Genomic DNA, 16370 nt, shown 5'->3' on the forward strand with positions numbered 1-16370 from the left:
CGTGGCTCTGGGACATGTGGGTGAATGCCGGAGTGTGAGAGCCCCCGAGAAACCAGGAGCAGAAGAGTGCAAGAGCACAAAACAGCAAACTCCTTCGTTTCTCAAATCTTCTGACGCTTGCAGTGGCCACGCCTACTCTGGCCAATGACCTGTTTCCAGGGGTGATTAACAGGCAAGTACCTTCCCTTTGTCACCTAGACTTTACTGGGCATGCATCTGAACTGCAGCTTCCTGGCATGCCTATATGATTTGGCCTCCCCCGAGCTTGTCAGGTTTAGCGTGTGGCACCTTTTTGGCCACACTACTGAGAGCCTCGCTAAACTCAGCCCTTACTGTACATGAGGCATCATCATCAAAGTCACACTGCAAACTTTGTTGTGTAAACTTGTTTCTTGACTCTCTCTGGTGTTGTTTCGACACCTGGTCTGCCTTTCACATCTATTGTAAGTTGTTCTGGCCTTGGAATCAGAAGGCCTGAATTTAAGTCTTGACTCTGGCCTACCAATTTCTTCCTCTGTAAATTGTGGACAAGAATGCTCACTCTGCTAAGCTAGTCTGAACACTTGTGCTGTCAATTCTCCAAGGATAATGGCCTTGCTCATCTAATTCATCACTGCTTCCCTAGTCTTTATATATAAAAGGCTAATATGGTAAGTATCCCTCTGCCTGTCTGACCGGTAGCTATGACGTGCACTGACCACCAGGAGGTAGATGCTCAACCCAGAAGTTGCTGAGCTTCGGTGACTTGGCAGCGGTGGTTCTCGGGTGACACAGCCAGAAACCAGAGAGGAGGGAGCCTGATTCCTCGTGGGGCCACGTGATTCTACCTTTGGCCGTGGGTTATGTTGTTGCTGGGGCACTGTCGGCCCCGAATCTGGTTTACTGCACACTTGTGTTTGCGTTCCACACCCTGTATGATAGCAACATTGTAGAGTGCCCTCTCACACTCCGGGACCCCTCGGGGGATGTTGGAGAGCCAGTTTCAGCCCAATCACAGCAGGCCAGGCCCAGGGACCCCACTCACTTCTGGAGCCCTGGCACTGCCCCAGGTGCGGCCAGCGGGAAGGGACAGCAGGAGGTTGGCTCCAGGGCATGTTCGGCACATCTCGCCCAGTCCTGCCCTGACGGCCACCTTCTAATTAATTTCCTTTCAATGTGCACAAATCCATGCACTGGGTCACTTGTGTCTTATAAAGAGCCAGAACATCGCAAGCACTCAACAAATGTGGTTGTATTGAATGAATGATTAAATATATATCAAGTTCATTATAAATTTTAAAATGGCATAGATATGTTAGGAGCTTTAACTACTCATCTATAAACAGATGATATGTTTGTTGTTAATGTGAGTCGTATTCTACCCCACAACTATCCAGCACTTTTTGTTTTGCTCATGATGGAGCCTGAATCCTTTCTTAGTGCCTAGCAGAGTGTGGGCATGGTGAAACTGCCTTTCAACCTTGTTAAGCTATTTCTTAAAAACGCTATGCAAAATAGTGGTTTGCTATTTTGGATAATAAATACTTCCTGACAGCTAATGACAACTTGAAAGCCAACATTGATCTTTCTTCAGATTTCTGTTGTCCTGGAGGGCTCATTTGCATTTTTATGTGCTATGTTTTTTATCTTATTTCATGAGAAAAGGAAATGCTTATAAACAATGCATCTGCCTTTTGTTACGTTTTTCTGAAGGGCAAAAATACCTTCATCTAATGCCTTTCACCTGTAATGAGTTTCTGTTTCATTTTGATTTGATTTTCTTTCAGCTCTGCTACATCAATAGTCAGAGCTTGAAATATTTTATTTAGGATCCCTTTGCTGGAAGAGCAAACTAAGCATTTCATTTCGTGCTATAGCCCCTGGAGGCCCCTGGGGGACAATGTCACTATTTCTGTGCTCATGGCTGTTAGGTGCAATAGTCCTTTGCTATTAGTAAATCTTCTGGGGAAGACGAGAAAGGTGTCAATATTTGAGTATTCCCTGCATGTAACAATCCAATCATGTCACATCAGTTTAGTACCTCCATGCATCAACCATTTGAATAAGGGTACTGGGAAGTAAAACTGCCAAAAGTGTCAAGTGTGAATATAAGAATGATGTTCTGAGTTTAAAAATATATATGCAAAAAAGGAATTTACTCATGTAGAACCTCCAAGATTGCTCTGAATGCCACTAATGTTGTTTTGCTGAGACGGAGTTATGGAGCTTTATAACTGGAGGCTCTATTTTTACTCTCATGAAGAAATTGAGGCGCAGACAGGCTAGTAGCCTGTCAAAGGTCAGGCAGCTAGAGACTGGCAAAGGCAATGCAGAAACTAAGATGCCTTTTAAGGATTGTTGATTATTCACTTTGGAGATTACCCAGGGCCGATGCCTTTCCTCTCGGGTTTCACCTCTATTTTAAAACATTTACTCATTGTACCTGATAGGGCTGGCAGGTAAATCCTCAGCCAGTCAATTTTGTACTGTTAGAGGATTTGGTAAGGTATTAATGGGAAGGAAGATAAAAATAAACTTTTTAATCTATGTCTTCATGGTTTCTCCTTAATTAAAATATTTCAATGCATAGATATCTCTTCTTTACCATATCAGTATGGCCTCATATCAATGTATTATCAGAAATCTGGTAATAATCTGATTCTGGATAGAATTATTAATTAATGTGCTATATCCTATGACATAAACAAAAAAAAATAGAAAGTGGTACTTTGCAATCTGGTTAAGTAGTCATACATGGGTTGCAATAAACAATGCATGTCAGTAAAAGTCATATCACATTCTTTGGAATAAAATTAGAACAAAGTTGAAATAAGAGATGGGTTAGAGCAGGGGTCCTCAAACTACGGCCCGAGGGCCACATGCGGCCCGCGGAGGACATTTATCTGGCCCGCTGGGTGTTTTTGCTGCCACTGCCTGTCCTGCTTAGTGGCCGACTCGTCCCGGGCCCGCAGTGTGCATGTGTGGAATGTGCACCGCACTCTCCGACTCCCCTCCTTCTCTCTGAGGGACAGTGAACTGGCTCCCTGTTTAAAAAGTTTGAGGACCCCTGGGTTAGAGATATTGTGACTTACGGCAGAAGTAAGATTGATGAAGAGAGACATTTTAAAAATATAATGTGAAAATGTTTCTGTTGAATAAAATTGTTTAAATTTTATTACATATGTTGTAGAGTAGAGGCAACTATAAGAATTTCTCCAGTTTTGCATAAGATATTTTCTTTCTTTTCTTTTTCTCAAGGCAGCCTGAGAAAAGAAGAAAATAACCTTTAAAGGAAAACCCAATAGGTTATCAGCAGAGTTCTCAGCATAAACTCTACCAGCTAGAAGACAGTGGAACCAAATATTCAAACTACTGAAAGAGAGAAATTACCAGCCAAGAATAATATATCCATCAAAGTTATCCTTTAAGTATGGAGGAGAAATAAAGACTTTCCCAGACATACAGAAGCTGAGGGAATTTATCACCAGAACACCTCCATTACAGAAAACACTCAAGGGGGTTATTCTACCTGAAACAAAGAACAGAAGATCACAAAACTATGAGTAAGATCACCAACAAACTTACAGCATAAACAGGGACAACAAAAACATAAAAGGGAGGGAGGGACCAAGATGGCGGCATAGTTAAACAACTAATCTGCTGCCTCACACAACAATTTCAAAAACACAACTAAAAGACAAAAACGTCTACCACCCAGAACCACGGGAAAGCTGGCTGAGTGGAAGACTGACAACTAAGAACAGAAAGGAGCACAATCGCTGAAAAGCTGAGGTACGGAGGCATGCGAATCGGGCCGGCGGCGGGCGGCTGGGTGCGCGGCTTTTCTTCAACCCGCAGGGAGACAAGCTCCCGATCACTCTGAAATCCAGTTTCTGGGGACACTCGGGGGACCCAGACACCTACGGGGAGAAGCTGGACTCTCGGCCATCGGGTCGGAAAGTGAGAGTGACTTTTTTGCGGTGGTGCGCCCAGCAATCATTGTTTACTGCGCTGGACCGTGGGGCACAGGGACTTGGAAACGGGAAAGGCAGAGACGGCTGACGGCAGCCATTGCTGTTGGCCACGCCCCAGCCTAGTGACGCCCTGAGACCCCGCCCAGCCCTGAGGCCCCGCCCCGCACATTCTACAAACCCGCCCAGGCTCCACACAGCGGCTTTTACATATAAATGGCCTGTTCTGTGGCAGCTCAACCAACTGCAGCTCCAGTCAGACTGCTCCAAAACCGCCCAAGCAAAGGAGGAGAAAACTAGCCCTTGCTGTAGCTCCTGCTGGGGAACACACAGTACACAAGGGTACACCAAGAGTGTCCACCTCAAGTAACTGGGAGGCTGACCCGTTGAACCAATAGTACACAAAACTACCCTACCAACTCAGGGAAGCAGAGAATATGAGAAGGCAAGGAAACAGATCACAAACCAAAGAAATGGAGGAAAACAAGCGATTGGACATAGAGTTCAAAACCACGGTTATAAGGTTTTTCAAGAATTTCATGGAAAAGGCCGATAAATTCCATGAGGACCAACTAGAAATTAAACATACACTGACTGAGATAAAAAATATTATACAGAGACCCAAAAGCAGACTAGAGGATTGCAAGAATCAACTCAATGATTTGGAATACAAAGAGGCCAAGGACACTCCTCCAGAGAAGCATGAAGAGAAGAGAATTCAGAAAGTTGAAGATAGTGTAAGAAGCCTCTGGGACAACTTCAAGCGAACCAACATCAGAATTATGGGGGTACCAGAAGAAGAGAGAGAGCAAGATGCTGAAAACCTATTTGAAGAAATAATGAACGAAAACTTCCCCCACCTGATGAAAGAAATAGACTTACAAGTCCAGGAAGCGCACAGAACCCCAAACAAAAGGAATCCAAAGAGGACCACACCAAGACACATCATAATTAAAATGCCAAGAGCAAAAGATAAAGAGAGAATCTTACAAGCAGCAAGAGAAAAACAGTTAGTTACCTACAAGGGAGCTCCCATACGATCTGAGGAACAGAATAAACTGATAAACTTATTAGAATCAGAGGCATAGAATGGGAGTGGATTGATAATTCTCAGGGGGAAAGGGGTGTCTGTGTGGGGAGTATGGGAAGAGACTAGACAAAAATCATACACCTATGGATAAGGTCAGCGGGGGGGGGGGAGGTAAGGGCAGAGGGGGGGTGGGAACTGGGTGGTGGGGAGATATGTGGGGAAAAAGGAGAAACAATTGTAATCTGAACAATAAAGATTCATTAAAAAAAAAAACATAAAAGGGAGGAAGGGAAGGTCTATTTGCAAAGGAGGATGGAAATCAGATGCATTCAAAAGAAAAAGGACTACTTAATATATGAAACTTTCTTTTTCCTAGCCTAATGGTAACCACAGACAAAAACAAAACAAACTGAGACATACAGCTAAAGAAAGAGAAAAAAGCATGAAATACCATCAAATGAAAACAACAGACAGAACACAAAGGAAAATATCCAATAGAGGCACAGAGCTACCAGAAAACAAATATAAAATAGCTATAGGAAATCCTCATACATCAATAATTACTTAAATGGACTGAATTAACCAATAAAGTGGCACAGAGTAGCAGACTGGATCAAAAAATAAATAAATAAACCAAACCATATGGTGTCTTCAGAAGACACATTTAAGCTGCAAAGGCAAAGTTAGACTCAAAGTGAAAGGGTGAAAAATAAGCATTCACAGAAAAGCGAATGTAGACATACATATATCTGACAAAATAGATTTCAAGGTAACGAGATAATGATGGACATTTTACAATGATAAAGAAGACACTGCATCTCGATATTGGCTAGTTGTGGGTTCTTTTCTTGATAAACCTTATTAAAATGTTGTCCATGTTACTGTTTCAACATCAATTTTTTGGCTTGTTGATTTCCATTGTTGTTTTTCTTTCTTCTTCTAACCTATAGGTCATCAATAGGTTATGCAACTTCTTCATTGAGTTCAGCTTTTATCTTTATCATTTTATGTCTTTTACTTATATTTGTTTATGCCTAGAATGTTCTTCCTTTCCTCACTGTCTTTTGTGAAAATTCTCCCCATGTCAAACGCTTCCTTCCCATGGAAGTTTCTGACTCCCATGTTATTCAATGATTTTCTCAGCTGTGTGGACCATCGTTTCCTCCTCTCATCTCCAAGCACAGTTCTCACCAGGTACTCAGGGAATGTTTCTTGAAGTAATTTCTCCCCTTTGTAATACAGAGATACTTGTTTCCCCAATTGCTCTCTGCGTTTTTATGGAGGACATGTACATATTTCTTATCTTCTCCCAGTTTTAAATATATTTTGATTTTTTACAGAGAGGAAGGAAGAGGGATAGAGAGTTAGAAACATCGATGAGAGAGAAACATCGATCAGCTGCCTCCTGCACACCTCCTACTGGGGATGTGCCCGAAACCAAGGTACATGCCCTTGACCAGAATCGAACCCGGGACCCTTCAGTCTGCAGGCCCATGCTCTATCCACTGAGCCAAACCGGTTTCGGCTTATCTTCCCCCATTGATTATAAGGTCTTTGAGAGCAGAGCTATTCATTCAGGGGAAGAAATAGGTATGAAGTAGGTGGGGGCCTGGGAGCCTGGTTGGTGAGGAGAAGTTTCTTCCAGAGGGTACTGCCAAACAATGAGTAAAATTCATCTGGATCTGGAGTGAGAAGATGGGATTTTTAGAAGGTCCACTAGACTGTTAGTTCACCATTACATTTTCAGCCTTGTACAAAGTAGACAATTAATAAATAGTTCTGAATGAATGAGTGAATGAATGAATGAATGAATGAAGTGAAAAACAGCATGATTTGTACAGAAAACTACCAGTCTTTTGGGGCTGTGAAGCTTGAAGTGAGCCTGGAAGCAGTAAAATAACAGTTCCTGTCCAAGAGGCATTGCCTGCGGCTAAGCTGCCCTGACAGAGTAGCTGGTGCCACACCCTGGAAGGGTGGCTGAAGGACAGTGGCAATTATGCTGATGACTCTGGGACTTGTATGAAGGCCAGAGTTAAGCAGGACAAGTCTGATGGCCGGAAGAAGGATAATAAAGCCTTTGTAGTAGATCAGGCCTGAGTGTGGGTAGTTTGGTTGGAGAGAAGACAAGGAATTTGAGAAAATCAGCATGCCCTGGTGATTGATCAGATGTAGATGCTGGGGGGAGTAAACAGGGATCATTTCCATAGTGGTTTCATTGAGTTGAAAATAAGAAGAGCCCTTTTATGCGGGCAGATAATGAGATTGTCTGTTGGGATGTGTTCATTATATCTAAATTAAATAAAAAGTGGGAGTTGGAGAAAGAGACCAACCTAGTCCAGCAACCACAGTATAGTGAGTGCTCAGTAAGTGATGGTGACTTCAATTACTTTACAATGGAGAAGCCAGTTTTCCTCTACCTTTTTTCATCTGTGACTCACTTGAAAACACTTATGTGACAGAGATGCTAAGGCCAAAATGTGCCCATTAAAATAAGAACTTTATTTTGATCAAATTAATGACAGGATGTTGTAGGTAACACCTTTAAAGTAAATGTCAAGATATGGGCTTACATGTAGTGACCTAAAGGACGAGAGATGAAAATACTGTTGGATAGACCTCTCCCTGATTGTTTCAAAGCTGCTCAGAAGGTCAGTAGCTAACCAGTCAAAAGCCTGTGTGATGAGGAGGGCATGTTACCTTTAACTGTCTCTTTCCAAGGCAGGTCGATTGTCATTAAAACTGGCAAACAGTCTCACTTTCCTTTTGAGGGCTCATTAACTTTATTTTTAAGAACTGTTCCCTCTGTAACCTTCAGAAAAATGCCAGCAATTATAGAAAAGGTGAACCCACAGACCAAATGATCTGAAAACTATTAAACACTTCACCCTCAACATCCTTTGGTGGCAAAGAATTTATTGCAACTTAATATAATAATGTAAACACATTTCCATGTAAATTGTAATGTATTTTGCTAAAAACTTTCAAAATCAAGGTGTCAATGTCACCTGCCTTCCTGCAAAAGTGAAATTTTTAAATATAAAATCGCTTTCCAAGTCTACAACTATCCTGTATAATAAAAGGCTAATATGCAAATCGACCAAGCAGCGGAATGACGGTCACTATGGCACTCACTGACCACCAGGGGGCAGACACTCAACGCAGGAGCTGCCCCTGGTGGTCAGTGCACTCCCACAGGGAGAGCGCCGCTCAGCCAGAAGCCCTGAGCTGGGCTCACTGCTGGCAAGTGCAGTGGTGGTGGCAGGAGCCTCTCCTGTTGGGAGCAGGCCTAAGCGATCAGTTGGACATCCACGAGGGCTCCTGGACTGCAAGAGGGCACAGGCCGGGCCGAGGACCCCCTCCAATTTCATGCATTGGGCCTCTAGTCCTACCTAATAAAATGGTAATATGCAAATTGACCACACCTTTGCTATGCCCAAACCATGCCCAACAGCCCAAGCCACGTCCACCAGCCAATCAGGAGTGAGTATGCAAATTAATCCAACCAAGATGGCTACAGCCACAGAGAGCAAGGTTTCCCAGGCAACAGAGGAAGCCAAGCTTTCCGCATGCCCTTGCCAGGCCTAAGTCTCTACTCAAGCTACAAAGTTTCAATTATAGAAGGTAAACAAATTCAAACAGAATGGCGGCAGCCACAGAGCTGGAGAGACCAGGCCAGGGTTGCCTGCAGCAATGGAGAAAGCAAAGCTTTCCGCATACCCTGGCCAGGCCCAGGCCTCTGCTTAAGGCTACAAAGTTTCAATTATAGAAGGTGAATTAACCCAAACAGAAATGGCTGCCGGCTGTGGAGCAAGCAGGAGGCTTGTCTCCGCTCCAGGCTACAAAGTTTCAATTGTAGAAGGTAAATAAATTCCAGATACCAGGGCCTCCGCTTGGGTCGCCAGGGGGGGTGGCCGGCCTGCAAACCACCACAGGCCCCTCGCTCAGGCCGCCCCACACCCCAAGGGAACCCCCACCCTGATCCAGGACACCCTTCAGGGTAAACCAGCTGGCCCCCACTCCTGCACCAGGCCTCTATCCTATCTAATAAAAGAGTAATATGCAGATTGACCATCACTCCAACACACAATATGGCTTCCTCCATGTGGTCAAAGATCCTGCCCCATGTGGACACAAGATGGCCACCACAAGATGGCCAGCAGGGGAGGGCAGTTGGGAGGCACCCGGACTGCAAGGGAGGGCAGTTGGAGGTGATCAACCCTGCAGGGGAGGGCAGTTAGGGGTGACCAGGCTGGCAGAGGAGGGAAGTTGGGGGCAAACAGTCTGGCAGGGGAGCAGTTAGGCATCAATCAGGCTGGCAGCAGAGTGGTTAGGGGGTGATCAGGCTGGCAGGCAGAGGCGGTTAGGGGCAATCAGGAAGGCAGGTAGGCGAGCATTTGGGAGCCAGCAGTCCTGAATTGTGAGGGGATATCCAACTGCCCGTTTAGGGGTCCCAGATTGGAGAGGGTACAGGCTGGGCTGAGGGACACACACCCCCCTCTGTGCACGAATTTCGTGCACCGGGCCTCAAGTATGATCATAATTGAATACACAGAAACGAATATATTGCTAATCATTTCAACAATTATAAAGTGAATGCTGCCCGGCTGGTGTGGCTCTATGGTTGAGCATTGACCTATGAATCAGGAGGTCATGGTTCAGTTCCAGTCAGGCACATGCCCAGGTTGCAGGCTAGATCCCCAATAGGGGGCATGCAGGAGGTAGCCAATCTATCTCATCGATGTTTCTATCTCTCCATCCTCTTCCCTTCCTATCTCTCTAAAAATCAATAAAAACATATTTTTTAAATTAATAAATAAATTGGTTAAAGCAGTACAAACTGCAATTGGAAATATCTGTTTGGTAATGTTGTGGGTAGACTTCAGAGTATATAAGGTATGTTTTCTATGTAAATATATATTTTACATATCTATGTACTCACTATTTTTTGTGATTATAGTAATTTCACAAGTGCTGAAAGAAATAGCATCCTTAACTATAGTTAATTTCTTTTCAGTAGTATTTCATGACCCTAGTTTTTATAAAAATGTTTTTTACTATTACAAAAGTAATATATCTTCATTATACAAAAGTTTTGAAAAGACAGAAAAGTGCAAAGAAAATGAAATGGCCAAACCCATATCCTATTGAAATACATCTTGATGTATATCCTTTTATAATTATACACACTTGCATATAATTATATCTATGGAAACATAATACACACATATACTTTTTAATATGTTTTTATTGATTTTAGAGAGAGATAGACAGAGATATTGATGAGAGAGAAACATCAATCAGCTGCCTTTTGCATGCCCACTTCTGGGGATCAAGTCCACAACTCGGGCATGTGCCCTAACCAGGAATTGAACCTGTAATCTCTTGGTTCGTGAGTTGACACTCAACCACTGAGCTATACCAGCCAGGCTACAAATATATTTTTAAAAATATGTATGTTTTTTGTTGATTTCAGAGAGGAAGGGAGAGAGAGAGAAATGAAAACACCAATGATGAGAGAGAATCATTGATCAGCCACTTCCTGCATGCCCCACACTGGGGATTGAGTCCTGACCAGGAATCCAACCGCGACCTCCTGGTTCATATGTCGATGCTCAACCACTGAGCCAGGCCGGCTGGACTATACTTTATTTATTTATTTATTTATTTATTTATTTATCTATTTATATTTTTTTGTGTGTGTGGTGGGGTGGTGGGGTGGTGTGGTGGTGGTGGTGGTGCTATACTTTTTTAAAATCCTAGGCCGACACTATATTCACTGAGCCAAACCGACTAGGGCACTTTTTAATTTGGCATTGTACTGTACAGTAAGTCCTCAAGGTCATCAATAGGTTATGCAACTTAAAGTGAAACAATGTATACCAATTTTATCATAGGTTAATTGATATAAATGGCATCTCATCAATAATGAATGAAACAGTGTTATTCAAGAACCCACTGGATAGAAAACTTTATATATTAACTTCTGCTCCTAATTACGAACTATGATTAAAACTTCGAGAAAAAGAGTGAAACAACTATTTGAAGGTGCTGGGGAGCAACCAAAAAAGCCAGGCTTTATGGGATCAGATTGAAGTACAGAGAGAGAAAGGATGGGAAACACACAGAAAAGATAATGGAGGTCTAACACACATGTAATAGGACTCCCAGCAAGGAAGAAGAAAGAGAATGGGACAGAACCAAAACTTGATGAGAGAATGCTGAAAATTTCCCAAAATTAAAATAAAATATCAAGTCACAAATTTTAGAAGCTCTAAAATTCAAACCTGGATAAGCCGAAAGAAAATCTCCCCCTAGGCTGTCATAGTATAGCTTCTAAAAGACACAGTCAAAAACATAATTAAAGCATAATTATAGCCCAGGTGTGGCTCCGTTGGTTAGCGCGTCCTCCCATACACAGAAAGGTAGCTAGTTCAATCTCCAGTCACCACACACAGTTGCAGGTTTGGTCCCGGGTTGAGATGCATGGGGCGGGAGAGAGGGGAGCAGCCGAATGATGTTTCTCTCTCACTCAATGTTTCTTTCTCTCTAAAATAAACTCTTTTAAAAAGAACAATTATAGAGAAAAGGCAAATTACTTTCAAAACAGCTACAGTAAGACAGAAAACCACACCTCCAATAAATAACAATGGAAGCAAGAAAGTAGAAAAATATTAGAACTGTTGCAATAAAACAACTGAAAGTTTTGAATTTCACATCCAGTGAAACAGCCTTCAAAAATGAAGGGGAGCCCTGACCAGATGGCTTAGTTGGTTGGAGCATCGCCCCATACATCAAAAGATTGCCAGTTCTATTCCCAGTGGGGGCACATCTCTAGGTTGCAGGTTCAATCCCTGCTGGGGGCACATAAGTGGGTAAAGGAAAGTTTGTATTTCCATCCCTAGAGGCTTCTTCTGCTGGCTACTTCCGGTCTGTCAGAGGCCCAGACCCTCTCCTCTAAACATGCATCATAGCCCTAGCTGGTTTGGCTCAGTGGATAGAGCCTTGGCCTGCAGACTGAAGGGTCCCAGGTTCTATTCCAGTCAAGGGCATGTGCTCAATCCCCAGTAGGGGGCGTGCAGGAGGCAGCCAATCAATGATCCTCTCTCATCATTGATGTTTCTCTCTCTCCCTCTCCCTTCCTCTCTGAAATCAATAAAAATAAATAAATAAAAATGCACCATAAATGACTAAAAATGCACTTCATTGGAGCATTTGCCTGATCTTGTGAAAGGAACATAAAAGGAAACTGGGTGAAATTCTGTGGTTTTAATTGCTGACTCTCCCAAAGGGAAGGCGGAGGAAGAAAATAGGAATTGGGAAGAACTGATGTTTAGTTTATTTCATTCAGTCCCCAAAGGGCAGGTGCCCAGGGGAGTTCCGCTTTAGAGAGCAAGAAGTCAGAGCTCCGGGAGTCAGAGGTTGGAGACAGGAAGGCCCCTGCGCTGTGTCCCTCATCAACGCCCCTGAGTCTGCAGGGTGGTTTTCAGGGGGCGGGTCAGGCAGTGTTTGAACAACTTGCTTTATGAAACATACCCTCGAAGGCTATCAGAAGCAGTTTGCCTTTGTCAATAAAGTCCTTGCTTACATATATTTTTAGAAAGCCTAAAATATCTCAAATTGTGGACCATTCTTTGATACTAACAATCTTGTAACGTTGAGAAGACCAGAGTATTAGAAAAACGGGTAATTTGCATTTTACAATTGCGGTATGAGGTTTAAAAAAATAGAATGGAAGCATCAACTGCATTGTTCTCCGTTTACAATACACTCTAACTCTGGTTTTCTTAAAATCTTAACAGGAGAGCTTTTTACCAGTTCAAATGGGATGAGGTTACACTACTGGAAGAAAGAAAAGAATTCTGTGATTTTTGAGTTATTGTTCTTCTCTATTCCACGGCTGTTTCACTTGGGGTTGGGGTGGTAGGGAAGGTGGGGGTGATGGAGGGGGTGGGGGTGATGGGTGGCGGTCGGGCCAGCAGAGTGCATTGAGGCTGCGCCAACTCTAAGCTTCCAGGCGCACGGGCGGGAGCGCGGAGGCGCGAGTTGCCGGCTCCCGGCTGCGCCAGGAGGCTGACGCCCAGCGGCTGGCCCCGCAGCCTCCGCAGCAGCCGGGGCCTCCTCTCCCGACCTCTCCGGAAAGAAAAAAGCAGACCCTCGCCCAGGCAGGTGAGGCTGAGATTGTGGCTGAGCTTGCTGCTACCCCAGGCGCCCAGAAACCCGGGGGGGCGAAGCTTGCTTGCCATTGCAGAGTTCGCTGGAGTGACGCGGGTCTGCCAGGGTGTCCTAAAACAGGGGAGACGGGTCTCTATTTTTCCTGTGAAAAGATTGTTTTCGCTTTCCTGTATTCAGCTGATTAGAATGTGATTTCCACAGGTGGCAGAGAGCGGTCACGTGGAGCAGGTGTGGGGAGCCGTCCCTGACCCCCGGCCGCGCACTTTCAGCTAAAGCCGCACGCCCAGGAGCCCCACCTGTGCTCTCCTTCGGCTCTGCAGCCCCCGGAGTCCGCGGCGACCGTGGGCTAAGAAGGTGCCTCCCCGGAAGGACCAGAGCAGGGCTCGGAGCCCCGCGGGACGGCGGCGGAGAAAACGGAATCGGCCGCACCCCCACCCTCGCCGGGATGCCCAACGCGTCGTCCTGGGAGCTGGGGCCCTCCAACGCGTCGGACCCCGGCTTCGCGCTGGGCTGCCCCAACGCGTCCAGCCCGCCGCCGCCGCCGGCGGCCGTGGCCGTGGCCGTGGCCGTGGTGTACGCGGTGATCTGCGCCGTGGGGCTGGCGGGCAACTCGGCGGTGCTGTTCGTGCTGCTGCGGACGCCGCGCAAGAACGTCACCAACCTGTTCCTCCTCAACCTGGCCGTCGCCGACGAGCTCTTCACGCTGGTTCTGCCCATCAACATCGCCGACCTGCTGCTGCGGCGGTGGCCCTTCGGGGAGCTCCTGTGCAAGCTCACCGTGGCCATCGACCAGTACAACACCTTCTCCAGCCTCTACTTCCTCGCCGTCATGAGCGCCGACCGCTACCTGGTGGTGCTGGCCGCGGCCGAGGCGCGCCGGGTGGCGGGGCGCACGTACGGCGCGGCGCGCGCGGTGAGCCTGGCGGTGTGGGCGCTGGTGACGCTGGTGGTGCTGCCCTTCGCCGTCTTCGCCCGGCTCGACGAGGAGCAGGGCCGGCGCCAGTGCGTGCTGGTCTTCCCGCAGCCCGAGGCCTTGTGGTGGCGGGCGAGCCGCCTCTACACGCTCGTGCTGGGCTTTGCCATCCCGGTGACGGCCATCTGCGTCCTCTACCTCGCCCTGCTGTGCCGGCTGCGAGCCGTGCGCCTCGACGGGCAGGCCAAGGCCCTGGGCCGCGCCAAGAAGCGGGTCACGGTGCTGGTGGCGGCGATCCTGGCCGCGTGCCTCCTCTGCTGGACGCCCTACCACCTGAGCACCGTGGTGGCGCTCGCCGCCGACCTCCCGCAGACGCCGCTGGTCGTCGCGGTCTCCTACGGCATCACCAGCCTGAGCTACGCCAGCAGCTGCCTCAACCCCTTCCTCTACGCCTTCCTGGACGGCGGCTTCCGCAGGAGCCTCCGCCGGCTGCTGGCCTGCCGCCCCGCCGCCTGACTCCCCCGCGCGCCCCCCGCGGCCCGCGCTCCCGCTCAGCACCGCCGGCCCTGGCCTGCAATCTTCCACCCTCCGCCCCTTCCGACCTGCCGGAGACGCAGATTCTCGGGCCCGGACCTGGGCGTGCCCGGAAGCTGAGCTTGCCCGGCCCTTTGGGTGATGCTGGAGCAAGCACACCCAGTGCGCGGACAGCGGCGGCTGAGAACGCGCCCGACGGCTTCCTGAGGCCGAAGGGCACCCCGCCGAACTTGTTGGGGGAGCAGAGTAAGGGGAAGGGAGAAGGGCTGGGAACTTCCTTCTCGTTCCGCAGCTCGCTTTCCGGGCCCCCAAGTCGTGCGCAACCCGGCTCTAGGTGGAGCCCGCGGCGCTGCCTCGGGCGGGCGAGGTCCGAGGACGCGGCGGCTCGTGGGCTCCGCACTTGCCTCTGCACTTCGCTGCTTTGGTTTCCAGCAGCGACTGACCGAGCTTTTGCTGGAGCTGCGAACAGCCTGCCCATCCCCCCTGACCGCCCCCGAGCTTCTAACGGCACGAGAAAAGGGTCCAGGCGCGTGCGCTCCGCGCCCACCTCGCCCGGGTGCGCGGTGATGGCGGACGAGGCCCCTCGGTCCTTTTCGGGGAAGTCTCGGGGACGGAGAGAGGGAGAGCGGGGAACAGAAGAGAGAAGAGAGAGAAAGGGGAGGCGTGTGGGGAAGGAGGCTGGGGTTTGGCTGTGACTCCTGACAACAGCGCTAAGACTAGTCATAACCCCCCTTCCTGATCCAGCCCCTTCTTTCTTTACCAGTCCCCTCCCCTCTGCCCCTCCTCTCACCTGAAAATGCTCCCGGACTCGGGCTCTGGGGGGCTCTGGGGGGCTCTGGGGGGCTCCGCGGGCTCAGGACCGGCCAGGAGCCCGAGTTGCCCAGGCGCGGGGCTGTGGCGCTCCCTGGCGGAACCAGCGGCCCAGCGCGCGGCGTCCTAAAAGGGATCGCGAGCCTGCGAACCTGCTGCTTACACCGTCGGATTAGGAATAATCGCTTCTTTCTGCAGAGGACTTCGTTACCCTCACGCTGCTTTCTCCCCGTGGACCTCTCCTAGAACTCGGACCAGTTCATTGCAATTGCTTTTCAGGATTGAGAACTTTATAAATATCCTAGCGGGCCCGACGCAGGACAATTCGTGCAAGAGTAGGCCTTTCTGCCCCCGGCTGCCTGCACGGGCTTCCCTCCTGCCACCCGCAGGCACCCAGACTGGGCTGGCTTCTCGGGAAGGACTTCTGGTCTAATTAGCATATTACCTTTTTTTTTTATTATGGATAATGTCCCAACCTCATAAATGTCTATGAGGAGCAAATGAGGTAAAAAGAAATGCAAAATTATTCTTTCGTTCTCTTTTCCTCGTATTCTTCATCTCTTTCGCTTAGGGACGGCCAGGAAGCTGAAATGAATCTGCCCTTATATTTCTCTCTACTGGATTTCTTTCCACTGGCAGCTATGGATTCCATGGGCTTTATTCCTGAGTCTCAGATAGCACCTGGAAGTTAAGTGAACCTGGTCAATACCTGGTTCTGGAATCACAGGGGAGTCGGCCTGCAACCTTTATTTATTTTTTAAAATATATTTTATTGATTTTAGAGAGGAAGAGAGGGAGAGAGAGATAGAAACATCAATGATGAGAGAGAATCATTGATTGGCTGCCTCCTGCACCCCCCCTACTGGGGATCGAGCCCACAACCCAGGCATGTGCCCTTGGCGGGAATGGAACCTGGGACCCTTCAGTCCCCAGGCCAGTGCTCTATCCATTCAGCCAAACC

General features: G+C 47.6%; 1 protein-coding gene across 1 annotated transcript; it reads left to right on the top strand.

The window, feature by feature from the left end:
- The first annotated feature begins 13597 nt into the window (after positions 1-13597).
- NPBWR1 (neuropeptides B and W receptor 1) lies at positions 13598-14581 on the top strand. The gene has a single exon (XM_008143297.3). It carries the CDS (start codon positions 13598-13600, stop codon positions 14579-14581), a length of 984 nt encoding a protein of 327 aa, XP_008141519.2.
- The last annotated feature ends 1789 nt before the right edge of the window (positions 14582-16370 follow it).

Source organism: Eptesicus fuscus, chromosome 19 (assembly GCF_027574615.1).
Source record: "Eptesicus fuscus isolate TK198812 chromosome 19, DD_ASM_mEF_20220401, whole genome shotgun sequence".
Taxonomy (NCBI): domain Eukaryota; kingdom Metazoa; phylum Chordata; class Mammalia; order Chiroptera; family Vespertilionidae; genus Eptesicus; species Eptesicus fuscus.

Bases quoted from the DNA above. Each gene is read 5' to 3' on its own strand.
- NPBWR1 (XM_008143297.3), top strand. From the start codon at position 13,598: ATGCCCAACGCGTCGTCCTGGGAGCTGGGGCCCTCCAACGCGTCGGAC.